At 37.1% G+C, this 14,981-nt stretch overlaps 2 protein-coding genes across 2 annotated transcripts; one reads left to right on the forward strand and one right to left on the reverse strand.

The window, feature by feature from the left end:
• Window positions 1-2,431: 2,431 nt before the first annotated feature.
• On the reverse strand, window positions 2,432-4,569 carry LOC131773430 (uncharacterized). Its single transcript, XM_059089405.1, has 4 exons — window positions 4,505-4,569; window positions 4,343-4,417; window positions 3,371-3,550; window positions 2,432-2,618 (listed from the first exon to the last, which is right to left on the reverse strand). Exons 1-4 carry the CDS (start codon window positions 4,567-4,569, stop codon window positions 2,432-2,434), a joined length of 507 nt encoding a protein of 168 aa, XP_058945388.1.
• Window positions 4,570-5,772: 1,203 nt separating this feature from the next.
• LOC136280402 (cartilage matrix protein-like) lies at window positions 5,773-14,824 on the forward strand. Its single transcript, XM_066165423.1, has 9 exons — window positions 5,773-5,817; window positions 6,802-6,835; window positions 7,272-7,397; window positions 8,245-8,481; window positions 9,063-9,254; window positions 12,318-12,443; window positions 12,810-13,040; window positions 13,541-13,732; window positions 14,571-14,824. Exons 1-9 carry the CDS (start codon window positions 5,773-5,775, stop codon window positions 14,822-14,824), a joined length of 1,437 nt encoding a protein of 478 aa, XP_066021520.1.
• Window positions 14,825-14,981: the final 157 nt, after the last annotated feature.

Raw genomic sequence — 14,981 nt, forward strand, 5'->3', positions numbered from 1 at the left:
GGATCTTGCGGTTTCAAGCATCGAGAGCTGTGTGGATGAAATCAGTCATTGGATGATGGTTAATCGTCTTAAATTAAATAAAGACAAAACTGAATTATTGGTAATTTCCGCTAAACATCTTCCAAGACCACTCCTTCACGAAATTTCAGTTGCTGGTGAGACTATTCCTTCCGTGCAAAAGGCGAGGAATATCGGCACTATGTTCGACAGCCATTTTTGCTTTAAGGATCATATTACTGACATTTGTAAATCTTCATTTTATCATTTGCGAAATATTAGCTATATCAGGAAATATCTTTCAGCGACCACTACTGAATTGCTGGTTCATATGTTTGTATCTTCGAAGCTGGATTACTGTAATTCCCTTTTGTATGGCCTACCAGCCTACGCTATAAAAAGGCTACAACACGTACAGAATGCCGCGGCGCGCCTCGTCACACTTAAAAAAAAACATGATCACATCACGCCTGTTCTTTTCAATCTTCATTGGCTTCCCGTTAACCAACGTATTATTTTTAAGATTTTACTTATAACCTACAAGGCACTTAACAACCTGGCACCGTCGTACATTTGTGATCTGCTTACATCTTACACCCCATCGCGTCAACTACGCTCATCATTCAAGCACCTTCTGGTTTCTCCATCCTATAACTTGAAAACATATGGCGCAAGATCCTTTTCTGTAGCAGCACCATCATTATGGAATGCTTTGCCAAGTGAAATTAGAAATGCTCAGTCTGTGTCTGTTTTTAAACGTAGATTAAAAACTTTACTCTTTAGAAAAGCCTTTTATAATTAATATTAGCTGTCTTAAGTGTTAATGTTTAAGTTTTTTTCTTGTAGGCGCCTTTGAACAGTAGGATACTGGCGCGGTATAAATCTTTTATTATTATTATTATTATTATTAATATTATCGCGTACCCAGCTGATATTGCCTCTTTCATGCTTTGTATAACCGGAAACTGCACTTAACTTTATTTTTCATCTGCAATGATAATTTCCGACGTGTTTTTATGAATTAATTTGTTTGTTATGTACTCTTCTATTTACAATTTCAGTCCTGGATTTTAAAGCTGCAGAACGAGGCGATTGGCCGTCTGTATTGCCTCGATCATTAAGGTCTTACAGACTCTGATAAGTTTCTCAAGTAACCATTGTGATGCGTGGGTGAATGGCTATTTCCGAAAAATGTACCTTACTATAGTCTTACCAATGTATCAATGTATTTTTTCAAAAAAGACCCCCTTTCCTCCCTTAAAAAGAAAACGCTCATTCCAGATACGCTGTCCAACACGGCGATGGAGAAATGATGCAATGGTGAAAATTATTACTGCAAGGTACAGAAAGTAATGGATATGATCTTCATAATCAGAAAATGAAATAAAAAAGAGAAACAAGTTAATGTTAAGCCAAGGACAACTGTTTCTATCTCATTACACCCCATCTGAATGGCTTAACAAACCACATGGCTTTAGGTTTGTGGAAAGGTGCTACACATGATGACATGATGATCAGACATTGTGTAAGTGGTAAAGTATGAGACACGGAATTGTACGAAATTTTTTAAAATTGTTTGCGAGTCCACAACTTGGAGCGGATGGGCTTGGGCTGGCTAGATAAACATATTGATGTATCCTGTAATCCTGTATGATGTATAGTACTTCTCCATTATAAACACGTGCTTTAGGAGACAGAAGAAGAGAAACCGAAGACATCGCGGATTAGAAAACCGTTGAAGGAATCTAGTTGAAAGAAGGTGTCTGAGTCACTCATTTCTTAATGAGACTATCATAAATTAAACCAATTACGTTTGTGGTTATTAGGTGTAAACCGGACAGCGACGACTGATTTGTATTCCTTATGAAGTAGTTTCCGATCGAATGTCGGAAGAAGCGCCAGGATTTTGCTTTTGCGTCAGTAGGATCTCTGTGTGGTCCAAAGATTCTCGACACCTTCTTAACCAATTAGATGCAATATCAACTTAATCACTCGCCTCTCTCCCTAGCTCCTATGCTTTATTCAGTACGCCCAATGTCAAAGTTCAGAGTTCCTTCTTGTGTTTCCTTTACCCTGTTTAAAATCTTTGATTGCTTTTAATTTGGTTTACATCTGACTTAAAACTCTTCATCTTACGGAATTTTTAAGGTAATGTTCATTAAATGATAGAGGCCTTACATCGATTTTATTCAGATTCCATCCAATATGACATTCCAGTACAGAATATTGATAACGTCAGAAAATCAATTGAAAAGCAACGAAGAATAAGTTTTTTTTATATATTTTCGTTCCGGGCGTAATTTAAAAGTAGATTCTTTATGAAAAGTATTTGAAGCATTAGCAGTATTATTTTTATCTGTTTTGTTTTCAGTTAAATGGAAAAAGAATTTTTATACTACTAGATTTAAAGATCTCAGCATTTTAGCCAAATTTTTCATAACCTATTGCATAATGCATTTCTTGGTATGTCACTTTGTGAACGCGTGCGGCGCAGGTTTACACGCCTTTCTTGTTTCTCTCCTTGCCGGTCATGGCAAGCCTTCATGTCCAGAATCATCACGCTTTTCCGCTCAATAGCTGCTTTTTTCTTCGTTAGCTGTAGTACCCGCCATGTCACCTGGCTGTAAAAATCAAATTTTATAATTATAAAAGTTCTCAGGAATTGCCATGAATGGTTATTCAGTGGTTACAAATATTTACTTATTGTCAACAGTCTTTTTGCTGAGGAACGCTCCGCGCCTTTCGACGAATTCTTAGGGAAAAAATTAAATCAGAAAAAGTAATTAAGACTTCTCACTGGTCTCATTAGGCTCCTCTGGTGTTGAGTTCCGGCAGGAGCCCGATCGACTCCTGGTTCCAGTGATTATAGAGATTTAAAAGCTACAACGGAGGCCAAAACTCCTTGGGACAGTTTTTGAAATATATCCTTATCGAAATATATTTAAAAAGACCACTCTTTTGCCATTTCAGATCTTAGATCCTCCCCGTGTTGGTAAAATCAAACACCTACCACACCTTAATAAAGTTTACAAAGCGCCTAATATTCAACGTTGTTTGGGGGAGAGAGGGAAAAGCGTTCGATTATATTTAGATCACATGTAAGTGTCCTCCATTGTGGCCATTACTCTGTCAGAAAAGGCAATTAATAGCTCATTTAACGTAAAAATCAAACCATCTGAGGTTCTTGCTGAGTTGTTCCTTAAAGCTCCCAAATTTGTAGCGCTTGTTTTATAGTGAGCATTTTTTAACTCCCACAAAACTATAAGCTTCATCATCATCGAGACGCGGACATGAACAATAGCCCAACAAATTGCTTAAACCGCACCCAGCTTGTACCTAAAGATTTGAAATCGTTTTTTCTTGTTTCACTCACATCTGTTCTCTTAAGGATTCCATCCGCTTTTTCAGTGCTCTCTTCAGTTCACTCTCCAACCGTTCAATTTCATCCATCAATATTTGTTTATCTCTTGTGGCTTTATCGTGGCGCTCTTTAACCGCTAGCCATAACTGAGTTTTTCTTTCATTTCTTGAATCAGTTTCCTCCAAAGTATTCCTAGAATCACAAAAATTTGGTTAAAAAAAGGTATAATGCCCAACGTGAATTGTTTTATTGTTTCTGTTTATCTGAATATCGATTTCTTGAAGTGCGTAGTATTTTAGCCAAAAGGTTTGAAGGTACGACCTCTCTCTAGGGAACTCATGCTTGAATTATTTCGTAATAATCAAAGGAAAACACATAGAACAAACAAAGCAGGGTTTCGCAGAATTTCCCACTTGCGTTACTGAGAATTCCGCACACGCTGGTTCAGTAATCTTGGACAGTATACTTTTACTTGAATCGGGCTTTTTTGTCGACAATTCAGCACTACTCGTTCCGTTCTGCTATCTATCTATTCTATTACGATCTAATCCTAGGGTTACAAAAAATGTTACATTTATTAGCTAGAGAAATATACACCCAGATACGTAATTCCGTGTGGGATTTAAGACTTACTCACGTTCTACAACGATTCCTGGGCACTAATTGCCTATCAAACATGACTTTCCTTGACAATCATGCTGCTAAGTTCTTGCGCGCTTAAACTCCCTGGAAATATCTAATTTAATACATTACTGTTCGCAGAACTAATTTTATCATTCTATGCCGCTCCCTATTGCATGCTACTTTTAATTGTAACGTTAACTCTGTACTTTAACGGTAACGAAATTACAACTCACTTAATACCAATCAAATTGATAATAAATCTGAGAAATCAATTTTTGCGTGGAAAAATTTCACGACAAAATACATAGATCGTTATTTTCATGAAAAAAAGAAAGAAAAACAAAGCAGATATTTACTCACCAGCCTTGCAACAATTCCTCTTCATATTCGTTGATTGTTTTGATTCTTTTACAAAGCTCATGTTCTAAATCTTTCCTGTTAAGACAAAGTATATAAGAGATTCCGCAAGAAATCAAATTTGATGGCAGTCACTCTTAAATTTAAATGATAATTTTACTAGACCTTTTTCTTCTTTCTCTCTTCGGCTTTTCCTTTGAAAGGAAAGTTTTCAAACGATGCCACTTCATGGTAAGGGTTAGCAGGGCAACCATTAGTGCACGACAACGAAACAAACAAATGGTTACGCATCCACCAATTAGGTGTGAACAGAAAGCGCACGCGCACAGTGTTTGATAAAACTTTGAATGGTTTCCTTCTCTACTATTTCGTGTCGCACGAAGTTATCGATATCCCTTTCATAATCACGGGTCTCGCGATACATTTCATTTCTAATTTATGAGATTTGCGATACTGCTTGTATGTTTGGATACAAACTTGTCAAGAAATTCATATATCTCGTTTTATTTTCGGGCATCATGGCCCGTTCTTCCATAGTTCTGACAAACGGAAAGCGATCTTAAAAATAAGATCCTTAACTGTACAAAACAAAAAGTTTACATTATTTCTGAGCAAGACGAGGATCGTATTTGTCGGAAACTCCAGTACGTGCATATTTACTCTAATTCATTCAATTTTAAAGAGAATTTCCGGCGTTTAACAAGCACAAATATTGAGTAACGAAAAACCATTGTTTATTGTACTAATCCTAAATTTCCTCATTCGAACCTCTTCTATTTTATCGACATTCAAAGCTGCTGTAAAGTCTTCGTATTTTAAAAGAAGAATTCATTTCTACTTTTAATCCAACCTCTTTGGTATTTGTGTCCCTCTTCTCTTCATTGGGTTTTCATTTTCTATTAATATTGTCATCGGGGAGTGCTTGTTTGCCGCTTGTTTTATTCTTCCCGGCTGTATTCTGGATTGTGAAAGGGGGTAACTTTCCATAGAAACTGTGGTGCCATGTTGGGGGAGAGTATTACAAGATAATTTTGTTTCATCAACTGAGTTTATAATTTAAATTGTCACCGTAAAAACTCCTTCCGATGGCCAATTTACAAAATCAACTCAGTTGGTAAAATCAAATTACCTTGCTTTCCAGATTTCCTGCTTATCTGCTTACTGCAATAATCTACTTGGAAAAAGAGAAGTAAAAATTTAAAATTCTGCCATCTTAATCTGTTAATACCAGCTTATTACAATAGGCGACATCTCAGCAACTACTGGCAATATCTCCCGCCAAAAAATGTTCTATTGTTTTCTCAGAGAACAGCTGAAAAATGACTTGGATGAAATTGTTTCTATTTCACGCTTATGAGCAGCTAAATAAATTTTCAACATAGAAATCCGTACATCACCTTTAGGCAAACACAAATCCTTTGGAAAGGAAGACCATGGCTAATTTGTCGCTGTTTTGGGTCGTATTGTGGTTCTTTCGGGTAGGTATAACTGGTAATTCAAACTTACAGTTTAGTTCCCTTAGCTTTCTCTCGAAAACTTTGAATCAAAGGGTGCATTATCTGCACACTAAAGAAAAACGACGGGAAATGCGATGTACTTTGTGTTTACGCAGGAAAATGTTACAAAAGTGCGTTGTAATTGAGAGTTTGTTCGATTTGGATACGAAGAATATCTGTTCAGATCCGCCATTTTATTTTCATGAGTAAATCATGCGAAAAGTATTCTCAGAGCTAACTCAGGCTAATAATGTATACTCATACAATTTAAGTTTGGTAACGTAAATGTTATCTTTGTGTTACCATCCACGGTTAGAAATATTTCCGTCTGTCAAATTCATGACCGGCTCTCTTAAAATGCACCCTTCTCAAATAAAACGACGATCCGAATAACAGGGCATAAAGTGGTTATGCAGTTGTAAGGAATGGAACTGTAGCCACGCGAAGTACTTTTCTTATTGCTTTACGTTATTGGAATTCAGCTGGCATCATATTTAGCATGCTGTTCAGAAAAAGACTTCTGCCGTAACCAAAATTATACGTAGGGCCACATTTAATTCGTAGGCCAAGTAGAACAGTTGCTTAAACTACCATGACGACTAATGCTTGTGGCTAATCCCAAACAGAGCACTGAGAGATAAGAGTCAATTACAAATGTCTCTATGAAAATGGGTTTCATCCACACATTTTCCAATTTCAATGTTTTCATTTTATGAGTCTGTTGTCCTCAATAAAAGTTTATTAATAAGGCAAGCTAGCTTAGTTTTGTTACTTTTTCGAAAAAATGCGATTCAAATTTCGCATTCTGCAAAATTATTTTGCTGTTATATCAATAATGCAAAGTTGAATTGCAACTGAATGCAGTTCTTGCCAATGCGAAGTTGAATTGCAATTTAATGCAGTTCTTACTGTAGTACTTACTTTCTAATTTAACATTCTCAAATGTTTCATTTCTGCTTTCGGCAGGGTGCTACACTTGTTATACCATCACACATTCAAGGTAAGAGAGTGATAAAAACGTTTCTGTCAGACCAATTTTTCTTTTTCAACCTAGTGTAAACGTGTATGTTTGCAGTATTGCTCAACAATTTTAGGCCCTTTTTCAAAACTGAACTGTTGATAACACAAGTAAGAGCTTTCAGAATTCTATCATGTTTCTTCTTGAATTACTGACTTGCTCAATGAGAATGTCCAATTGTTATCAGTAGGCTGATATCGTTGTGTTAATTTACCAAAGACGAGATCTGGACACTGGTAGTTGCGGATTTACCAGTAAATAAGAAAACTAGGGACAGAAAAGCGAATCACGTACTAGGATTCTGATACAATTTTAGGGCTTGCAATGTGGAAGGTGTGATAAGCAGGTCAGTTGGCCGCAAAGCTTTGTGGGATGCGCTGACACCATAAACGCGTTTTATAATTATTTTGGTCTTTAGAATGTCCGATTGTCCTGGATATCATTTTTATGCTCGACTCCTCAAAATCCATGAAGACCATGGAATTTGACTCCACTAAAGAAATGATGAGCAATGTTATTTCAAATCTACGTCCTTCCACTGAAGGTGAGTCTAACTGCTAAAGAGCAAGGAATAATCTGACGTATTACCTAATTGTAGATGTACCCATAATTAATCGGAAGTGTAAGTTGAGGTAATAATTCCAATTCTGCTGAGATAAGCTTATTCTCCGACAACGTTGTACGTCTTTGATTGATGAATCGTGGTCAGCAAACAAGCTTAGCTCTAGAGATATTTTGGGCGACCAGATTGTGACTACATAGTTCATTTCTATATATGTTGTATTTCATTGTTTCGTTATTGTAAAGCAGAGTAAACATTTGTAATGTCATCTTTAAGAAACGTCAGACTCTGTACAAGATAATCATAAATCAATCAATTTACTAATCAATAAATCTAAGAAATCAAACGACTCGTTGAGCCTCCATCAGTCACTAAATCAATCAGCCGCTAATTCTTACATCGAACAGTAACTAATTAATGCTCGTGAAACCATTTTTTTCTTTGCCGAGAACGAATTATAACTAAGAAACTTTAATGCACCAAGCAACATTTCTCAAGTCATCGTTCAACTTTAACCTTTGCATGCAATAAAAAAATAAAAATAAAAAGACTAAAGTGGGATTTCAATGCATCATTTCCACCGTGAATTTCCCAAAGGTTGTGCATATACGAATTTGAATCTGATTGGGTAAACATGTAAGAGAAGGGGTGGGGAGGCATTACATGCAGGAGATTTAAGCAGAGAGAGGGTGTGCATCTGGTCATACATACATTTTTCAAAGTTTTGGAAGGACATATCTCATCAACGCAATTGAAATATGGAAAAAAATTATTATTCAGCCAATAAGATTATTCGTATGAATTTAAAATATAAAATCACCATTTTTAGGAACTCATGTCGGAATTCTGAGCTTCGCACAATCTTCGAATATTATACATTCCTTGAAAAATATTCAAGATAAAACAGCAATACAAAATGCTTTGAGTGGGGTGACTCAATGGGCAGGAGAGGCGAACACATTACTTGCATTTAATGAGGCTTACAGACAGATGAATCTGGTACAAAGTAGTGAACAACACAAGCGACGACGAGTACTGGTGTTTGGGTCAAATGGACGCTACTCATGTGAGTAGAAAAGTGATTCAGTTTCCTACTCGAAGTTCATTGATTCAGTATGCAATGTTGATATTGTAGAAGAAGTCAAATAGACCGATTGACTTGAGAATTGGTGGTTACCACTCACAGCGTACAAAAACGAGCAAAGGCAATAAAACTAGGAAACCCTAGATAAGTAGAAATTGCTTCTTTGACCAGATCGTGGGTTATTTTAGATTCTTTTTGTTCTAATTATACCGTGAAAAGCATTGTGCTCCATCAAAATGATTCGTATCAAATTCCATTGCATTTTGGAAGTTATTGTCGACTTCCCTCTTACTTTTGTGTGGGACTGAAACATTCAAGCTTAGAATCGTGACCAGATGGAAAAATTTATTTAAACAAGATTTGTTCTGCCGTTGGAGGAGTGAGCAGACTTGTATCGTGCACGCGAAGAGCACTAAACGTAATTCTTCACTTCGACTAATTTCAACGTCCAAAACTTAGCAAACGAGATTTTGTTATATCAACCACAACGATATATAGGAATCAAAATGAAATTGTACCATCCTTTATGTACCTGAGGAGAAATCTCGCTTTTCTTTAAACAGTTCCAGACATGGGCATAAGTGCTGCTCAGCAGGTAAAGGATGATGGGATTGTCATTATCAGCCTGGCAGTTAGTAATAATGCGTCCAAAGCGCCACTGCAGTCAGTTGCCACCTCCGAAAATCATGTGGTTATAGCTAATTCGCCTCGTGATGAGTCAACTATGAATGCCCTCATTTCTACGATCTGTAAAGGTAAATAACGGCAATTGTTTGCTTGTTGATCTTTAATTGTTGGCCAGGGCAGAATTTAAACAATTCATACGAAATTTAGACGCAAGGTTCAGTGTAAGTAAGTACTTTTGGTAATGGTATGGAAATTCTTGCATTTCATTTCCGAAGCATTCAACTATCACGAAGACTAAATATTGCATGGTTTTCCCTAGAGAGCAGTGAAACTCGGAAACTTTCACTTTTTCAATTTGTTTGCGAAAACCAAGCAAATGCAAAAAGAATTTGGAAAAATTGAAATTATCAGAAATATAACTATTTAGTGTTCGCACAGATACAAAAAAACAACAACAACAACTGAAAAAAACAAACAAACCAACTGTCAGAGAACAAAAACAAAACAAAAAAAACAAACAAAAAAATAGGATCTGACGTTTTAAGCTCTCAATCCTTTTTTTTTTTTTAATTCTCGCTGATTAGTTTTCGCCTCCAGATTACTCTGTTAATAAACACCGTACTAATCTCGAAGACAAGAGCGGTTGGTGGAACTACAAGTTTTCGCAATCCTAGTTCTTAAGGGTCAAAGAGCGCTAGTATCATTGCATTCCGCCGGTTATCTGGCCTCCATTGGCTGTTCACTTTCACGTTACTAGTTGTTTCAACCCTTTTTGTTCCTCTAGTCGACAGGAAACCCGGATTCATCGTCTCCTTTAGTAAGAGCTCCAGACTAAGAGATCATGTGATCGTCACGACGCATGCATGGGATGATCTCTCATGCGCTTTAAGCTGTCTTCATACAAAGAGCTGTTTTTCTTTCAACTTCAAAGAAAGTTCACAAGTTTGCGAGTTGAACCACTCCAACAAGATGACGTCACCTAAAGATCTTATCATGGACTTCCAATACAGCTATTACGAGTTAGAATTCTTATAGAAAATAAGACTTGACACGATTTTTCTGACGCTGTACGATTTTGGTTTCAATGGTTGCTTAAGTTTATGCCTGTTTTTATGCCTGTTTGGTTTTCTAATTGTTATATTTCGAACTCCCAACCCAATCCTCTTACCGACTGGGGGATAGCGTGTCACGTGCCATGGCCAAAACTTACTGAACTCTTAGGGAAACAAAGCTCGTTAAGTTTTAAGCAAAACAACAACTTGAACTATCGACTCACATGTGATCAGGTCGTTCACTTTCAAAGCGCATCAAGTTTAAGTGTCAACCGGCCTCAAGAAAAAAATGTTTTCGCATTCTTAGTAGTAAAACGCTTTAAAAGAGGATCTGAAGAAGGAATATTGATATAAAAACTCGAAACTTACTGACGAGACCACTCATAATTGCTACTCAGTACGAAAGCACACGAGCATCGACGACGCCGACACCCGAGTTTAATTTTTGAGTTAGGAGGTATATACTGGCACCAATATACCACCATGGAATTTATTATACTGGCACATCATGTAATACATTTATTCCGAGATATTCGTTCCCAAAGAAACCAAAGTGTCGAAGTGGAATTCTCAGAAAGCATGATGGTTCATGATTCACAAAGCGCCACGGCTAATTCACGTTGCCAGTTTACAAACATCGAAAACAAAAGTACCGCCAATAATGATATTCGATGCGGCTACTTTTGATTAAGCAAAATCAATTAATTTTTTCTCAGTGTTTGCAGAAGAGGTGAGAAACCTGGAGCAAACCAAACGAGCTTCGAAAAAGTGTGAAAAAACCAACCTATAAAATTTGTTTCGTTGAGGTTCCTACGGCTTAGGCTGGCAAGGTGAAAATTTACATAATAAATCTCTATCTGCTTTTTAACACAACACGCTGGACATATACCAAACGCCCCGCAGAAAGGTTCTAACTTCTTCTCTGTATTTTACAACAAATACCATGTGATATTGTACAGTTTAAAATTAAAATAAAAACATTTTAACTATATTGCGTTCCAAGAAAAACTGAACTGCCCCTGGCTGATTGCCTTGGCCATAATTTACGCTCCGCTTAAATCGTCAACAATTCAAAAAGTAATTAACTCGCTATGATTGTGAGAATACTTTGGTTCATTCACGTTTAAATAAACACCGTTTTTACAGAAGAGATCATGTCGAGTTTGTGGCTGTTTTGGGTCTTCAAGGTAAATAGAGCTTTCAATTTTACCCGTACTCAAACTCTGACTTTGAACTTTCGGAAAACCTAATTATCCAACAACGAAGGTAATCTTATCATCAGGTTTGATGTTATTATATTTCCACAAAATATACTTTGAGGGTCATGTTAGCAGTGAGAAAGTCATGCTAAAAAAAGTGAAATACTATTGATTGAACTTAGGATAATTTCTTTTAGAAATTGTGTTCGCTTTAATTTGGGCACACGAACGATGAAGAAAAGAAAATTTTAAGAAATTAGTATTCTTAATACACAAAACAGATGATTCCTACCCTATACAACTTAATTTGCATGTTACTTTTTCTCGAATAATACGTGTTCTGTGAGAGTCTAATAAACAAGCGAATCAAAGCAGAAGCCAACGCAAGAAACTTAATGAACGGAGAAGCGTAATCAAAATTTTGTTCCTGAGACACCGGTTTTCGATTTTTTGTGGAGGGGGGGGGGAAGGTTCAAGCGTGAAGTGAATGTAATTAAAGACAATTTTCTACTTCATTTTTATTTTGTGCGCTATTTTGTTTTCGTTATCATGATCTAATTTTTTTTCTGCCAAGGTTGTCTTTCTTGTAACGTCAGCACACATTCCAGGTAAGCAGAAGTGTAGCAAGAGGAACTCGAATCTATCTTAAGACTCGAAAATATCTACGGACTGCTATTGTGTACCGAGGAATTAGGAACACGAGACCGAAATGGTAATAATGTTGTGGTTTTGAGAGTGGCTCGCATGTCTTAACTTTATTGCGACTGGTCAATACACGATTGACCTGTCAGAATCAAATCAAATTGTTACCAGTTTTGTCTCTCAGTAACTTGTAGATACTTTTTTTTCACAATAATCTGAATGTTTATTGAACAGCTCACTACTTCCGAAAAATTTTTTTAAAGAAACGTTTAGTTCCTAAGAAGTAATTTTTCACCAGAATGCCCTACTGTCCTGGACGTCATCTTCATGATTGACACGTCAATGAATATCAATAATTCAGAGCTCACGGATACCAAGGAGTTTATCAAAAACATCATACCTTACATCAATCCCTCAATCGAAGGTACTTTAAACAATTGAATGCCTTATCTTAATGAAGCAGGTATAGTTCATAAGAAGAGTTTTTAGTGCAGAACTAGATCTGGGATCGCACTGCTATACTTCCCACTCTAATAACCAAGAGAACTCGCACGACCCTCACAGTCAATCAGATGCAAACGTGATACGCGCGCTTCAGTCTGAAAACTCATTGGCTCCTTGTAATGATATACTTAACCCTAGTTGGATGTTATGATTAGCAGATTGCATCTTTGATCTCTACACGCTCTGGATTCATCGGCCAAACTGTTTGTTTATATTTTTGTCCAATTCTATATTTTCGTTGCTTTGTTTATTCGATTTAATTGTCAGCTATTCATTTATCCCTAAGGCACTCATGTAGGAATTTTAAGCTTTTCGTCAGGGATAACTAGAAGGCATCAGATCTCCGGTACACAAGATGTTAGCACCATTCAGAGGGCTGTAGATGAGATTCAGCGCGGGATTGGGCAACCGGTTATGTATCGAGCTTTTAGTGTGGCCACAGGAGATGTCGGTGAACACCGTCCGCAAAAGGACCTCAAACGACTACTGGTTGTAGCTTCAAATGGTCGATACATACGTAAGTCTCTATTATGAAATTAGAAGATCCTCGCAGCTAAGAACACTACTGAAACTAGTAGTTGTAAGTAGGACCTGAAAAAAAATTCAGGCCCGTACGGGATATGAACCCATGACCTCTGCGATACCGGTGCAGAATTTTTTTTTTTTCAGGTCCTACTTACAACTACTAGTTTCAGTAGTGTTCTTAGCTGCGAGGATCTTCTAATTTCATCTTTCCACCGCAGTGCAAATATGTGAATTTTCATATATCTAAATCTTCAAGTCTCTATTAGTTTAAAAAATTCTTATTTAATTTTTTAGCTCGATATGAGAACGGATTGGGCATAGGAAATTAGCCGCATATGTAAGGTGAACGTACATTACGGCGTTCAATTTTAATCTTGAGGATTTAAGGAGTGAATTTTATACTAACCTTAACTTTAGGTCTGGCTTAATAGATTAGATGATTCTTGATGTTAAGCAAAGGCAAATTATCAACGATTGCTTTTCTCCCATCAGATCCTGATCTTGCAGTGTCGAGTGCACAACAACCGAAGGATGACGGAATTGTCATAATTAGTTTGTGGATAAACACTAATGTCACCAAAGAACAGCTGGAATCAGTTGCCACGTCAAAACGTCACGTGGTCATAGCTCACTCTTCACGTGATTACACTGCCATGAGTAACCTTGTCTCGCTGATTTGCGAAGGTAAAAAGCAAAAGCTATACTCTTCAGATTTCTACGATTTTTCCTTCACGAATTCATTTCTAGCTTGGAAACAAGGTGATTGAATTGTAACAACAACAAAAAAAAGAATTGATCCAGTTCCTCTTTGACAAATAATTAAGTGTTAACAAATGAGTTGAAAACGTAAATTGGGCGCCGTAAAGAGTTAAAAGGCTGACGTCTAGAGCGTTAGCCTTTCGTCAGAGCGATCTGACAAAGGGCTAACGAATCCAATCGCTCTGACGAAAGACTAAGGCTCGAAAAGTCAGCCTTTTAACTCTTTACGGAGGCCAATCAACGTTTTCAACTCCGTTGTTAACACTGTATTACCTGCTATACTCTCCCACCGACGTCGCACCATAGTTTCTTTAGAAACTTACCCCCCTCTTTGACAAAATCTATTTTGATTGGTTATGAGAGAGCCCAAGGACGGTTTTCTTAATGATCAATGACGTTAAAACTAGTGGGCTCTTTTAAATTGGTTTTGTTCTTATTTCGTTTGTATTGATTGTTCGTTTTCAACAGGTAAAAAAGCGCACTAAAAATTTAAGCTCAGACGATCATAGCACAGATTAACTATTACCCCAGTGGATCCAAACCTTATGTCACAAAACATTTTCTATCAGTCTTGCAATCGCTGCATATTTGAAAATTTGTGTTTCGAGACAGTTTACGGTCAGTGGTAGAAAATATTTATCACTTTACGACCGTCGCATTGTCTCTGAACATGCATGTCAAGTTCAAATAGCTAGTGAGCTCCACACTCCAAAATTATCTCCAAGATATCTCTAAATCTCAAATATCCTTTGATTCTTCTTAGCCGAGAGAGAATCTGGGGCATTAATCTCATACTCAGCAGAGAGATCCGCCCTTGAAGGTCATGTGATTGAGACGGTACAAGCATGGGACGATTTCTCCTGCGCCTTTAGCTGTCTTCGTGTACATAACTGCTTCTCTTTCAACTTCAAGAGAATTTCGCAAGCTTGCGAGTTGATTCATACAAACAGGCTGACATCCCTTAGGGATATTATCAAAGATTTCGATTCCAATTACCACGAGCTAACCTTTTTGTGAATCAATGGGAGGATCACTTCTTGGGGTCCAGCTCAAGTTTTGAGAAAGACAGAACAAATGAACATAATCTGCAGCCAAATTTTAATTAAGAGTCCAAAGCAATCCAAGATTCCTTTGGTTTTACTCAACTTCGCCCTGACTGGTCCAGAAAACTCGC

This window comes from Pocillopora verrucosa, chromosome 4 (assembly GCF_036669915.1).
Source record: "Pocillopora verrucosa isolate sample1 chromosome 4, ASM3666991v2, whole genome shotgun sequence".
NCBI classification, from domain to species: Eukaryota; Metazoa; Cnidaria; class Anthozoa; order Scleractinia; family Pocilloporidae; genus Pocillopora; species Pocillopora verrucosa.

Coding starts and splice junctions, on each gene's coding strand:
- LOC131773430 (XM_059089405.1), bottom strand. CDS start 4,569: ATGAAGTGGCATCGTTTGAAAACTTTCCTTTCAAAGGAAAAGCCGAAG. Junction 3,551..4,342: donor GAGGAATTGTTGCAAGGCTG/GTGAGTAAATAT, acceptor TTGTGATTCTAG/GAATACTTTGGAGGAAACTG. Junction 2,619..3,370: donor GAATCCTTAAGAGAACAGAT/GTGAGTGAAACA, acceptor TGATTTTTACAG/CCAGGTGACATGGCGGGTAC.
- LOC136280402 (XM_066165423.1), top strand. CDS start 5,773: ATGGCTAATTTGTCGCTGTTTTGGGTCGTATTGTGGTTCTTTCGG. Junction 8,482..9,062: donor GTCAAATGGACGCTACTCAT/GTGAGTAGAAAA, acceptor TTCTTTAAACAG/TTCCAGACATGGGCATAAGT. Junction 12,444..12,809: donor CATCAATCCCTCAATCGAAG/GTACTTTAAACA, acceptor TTTATCCCTAAG/GCACTCATGTAGGAATTTTA.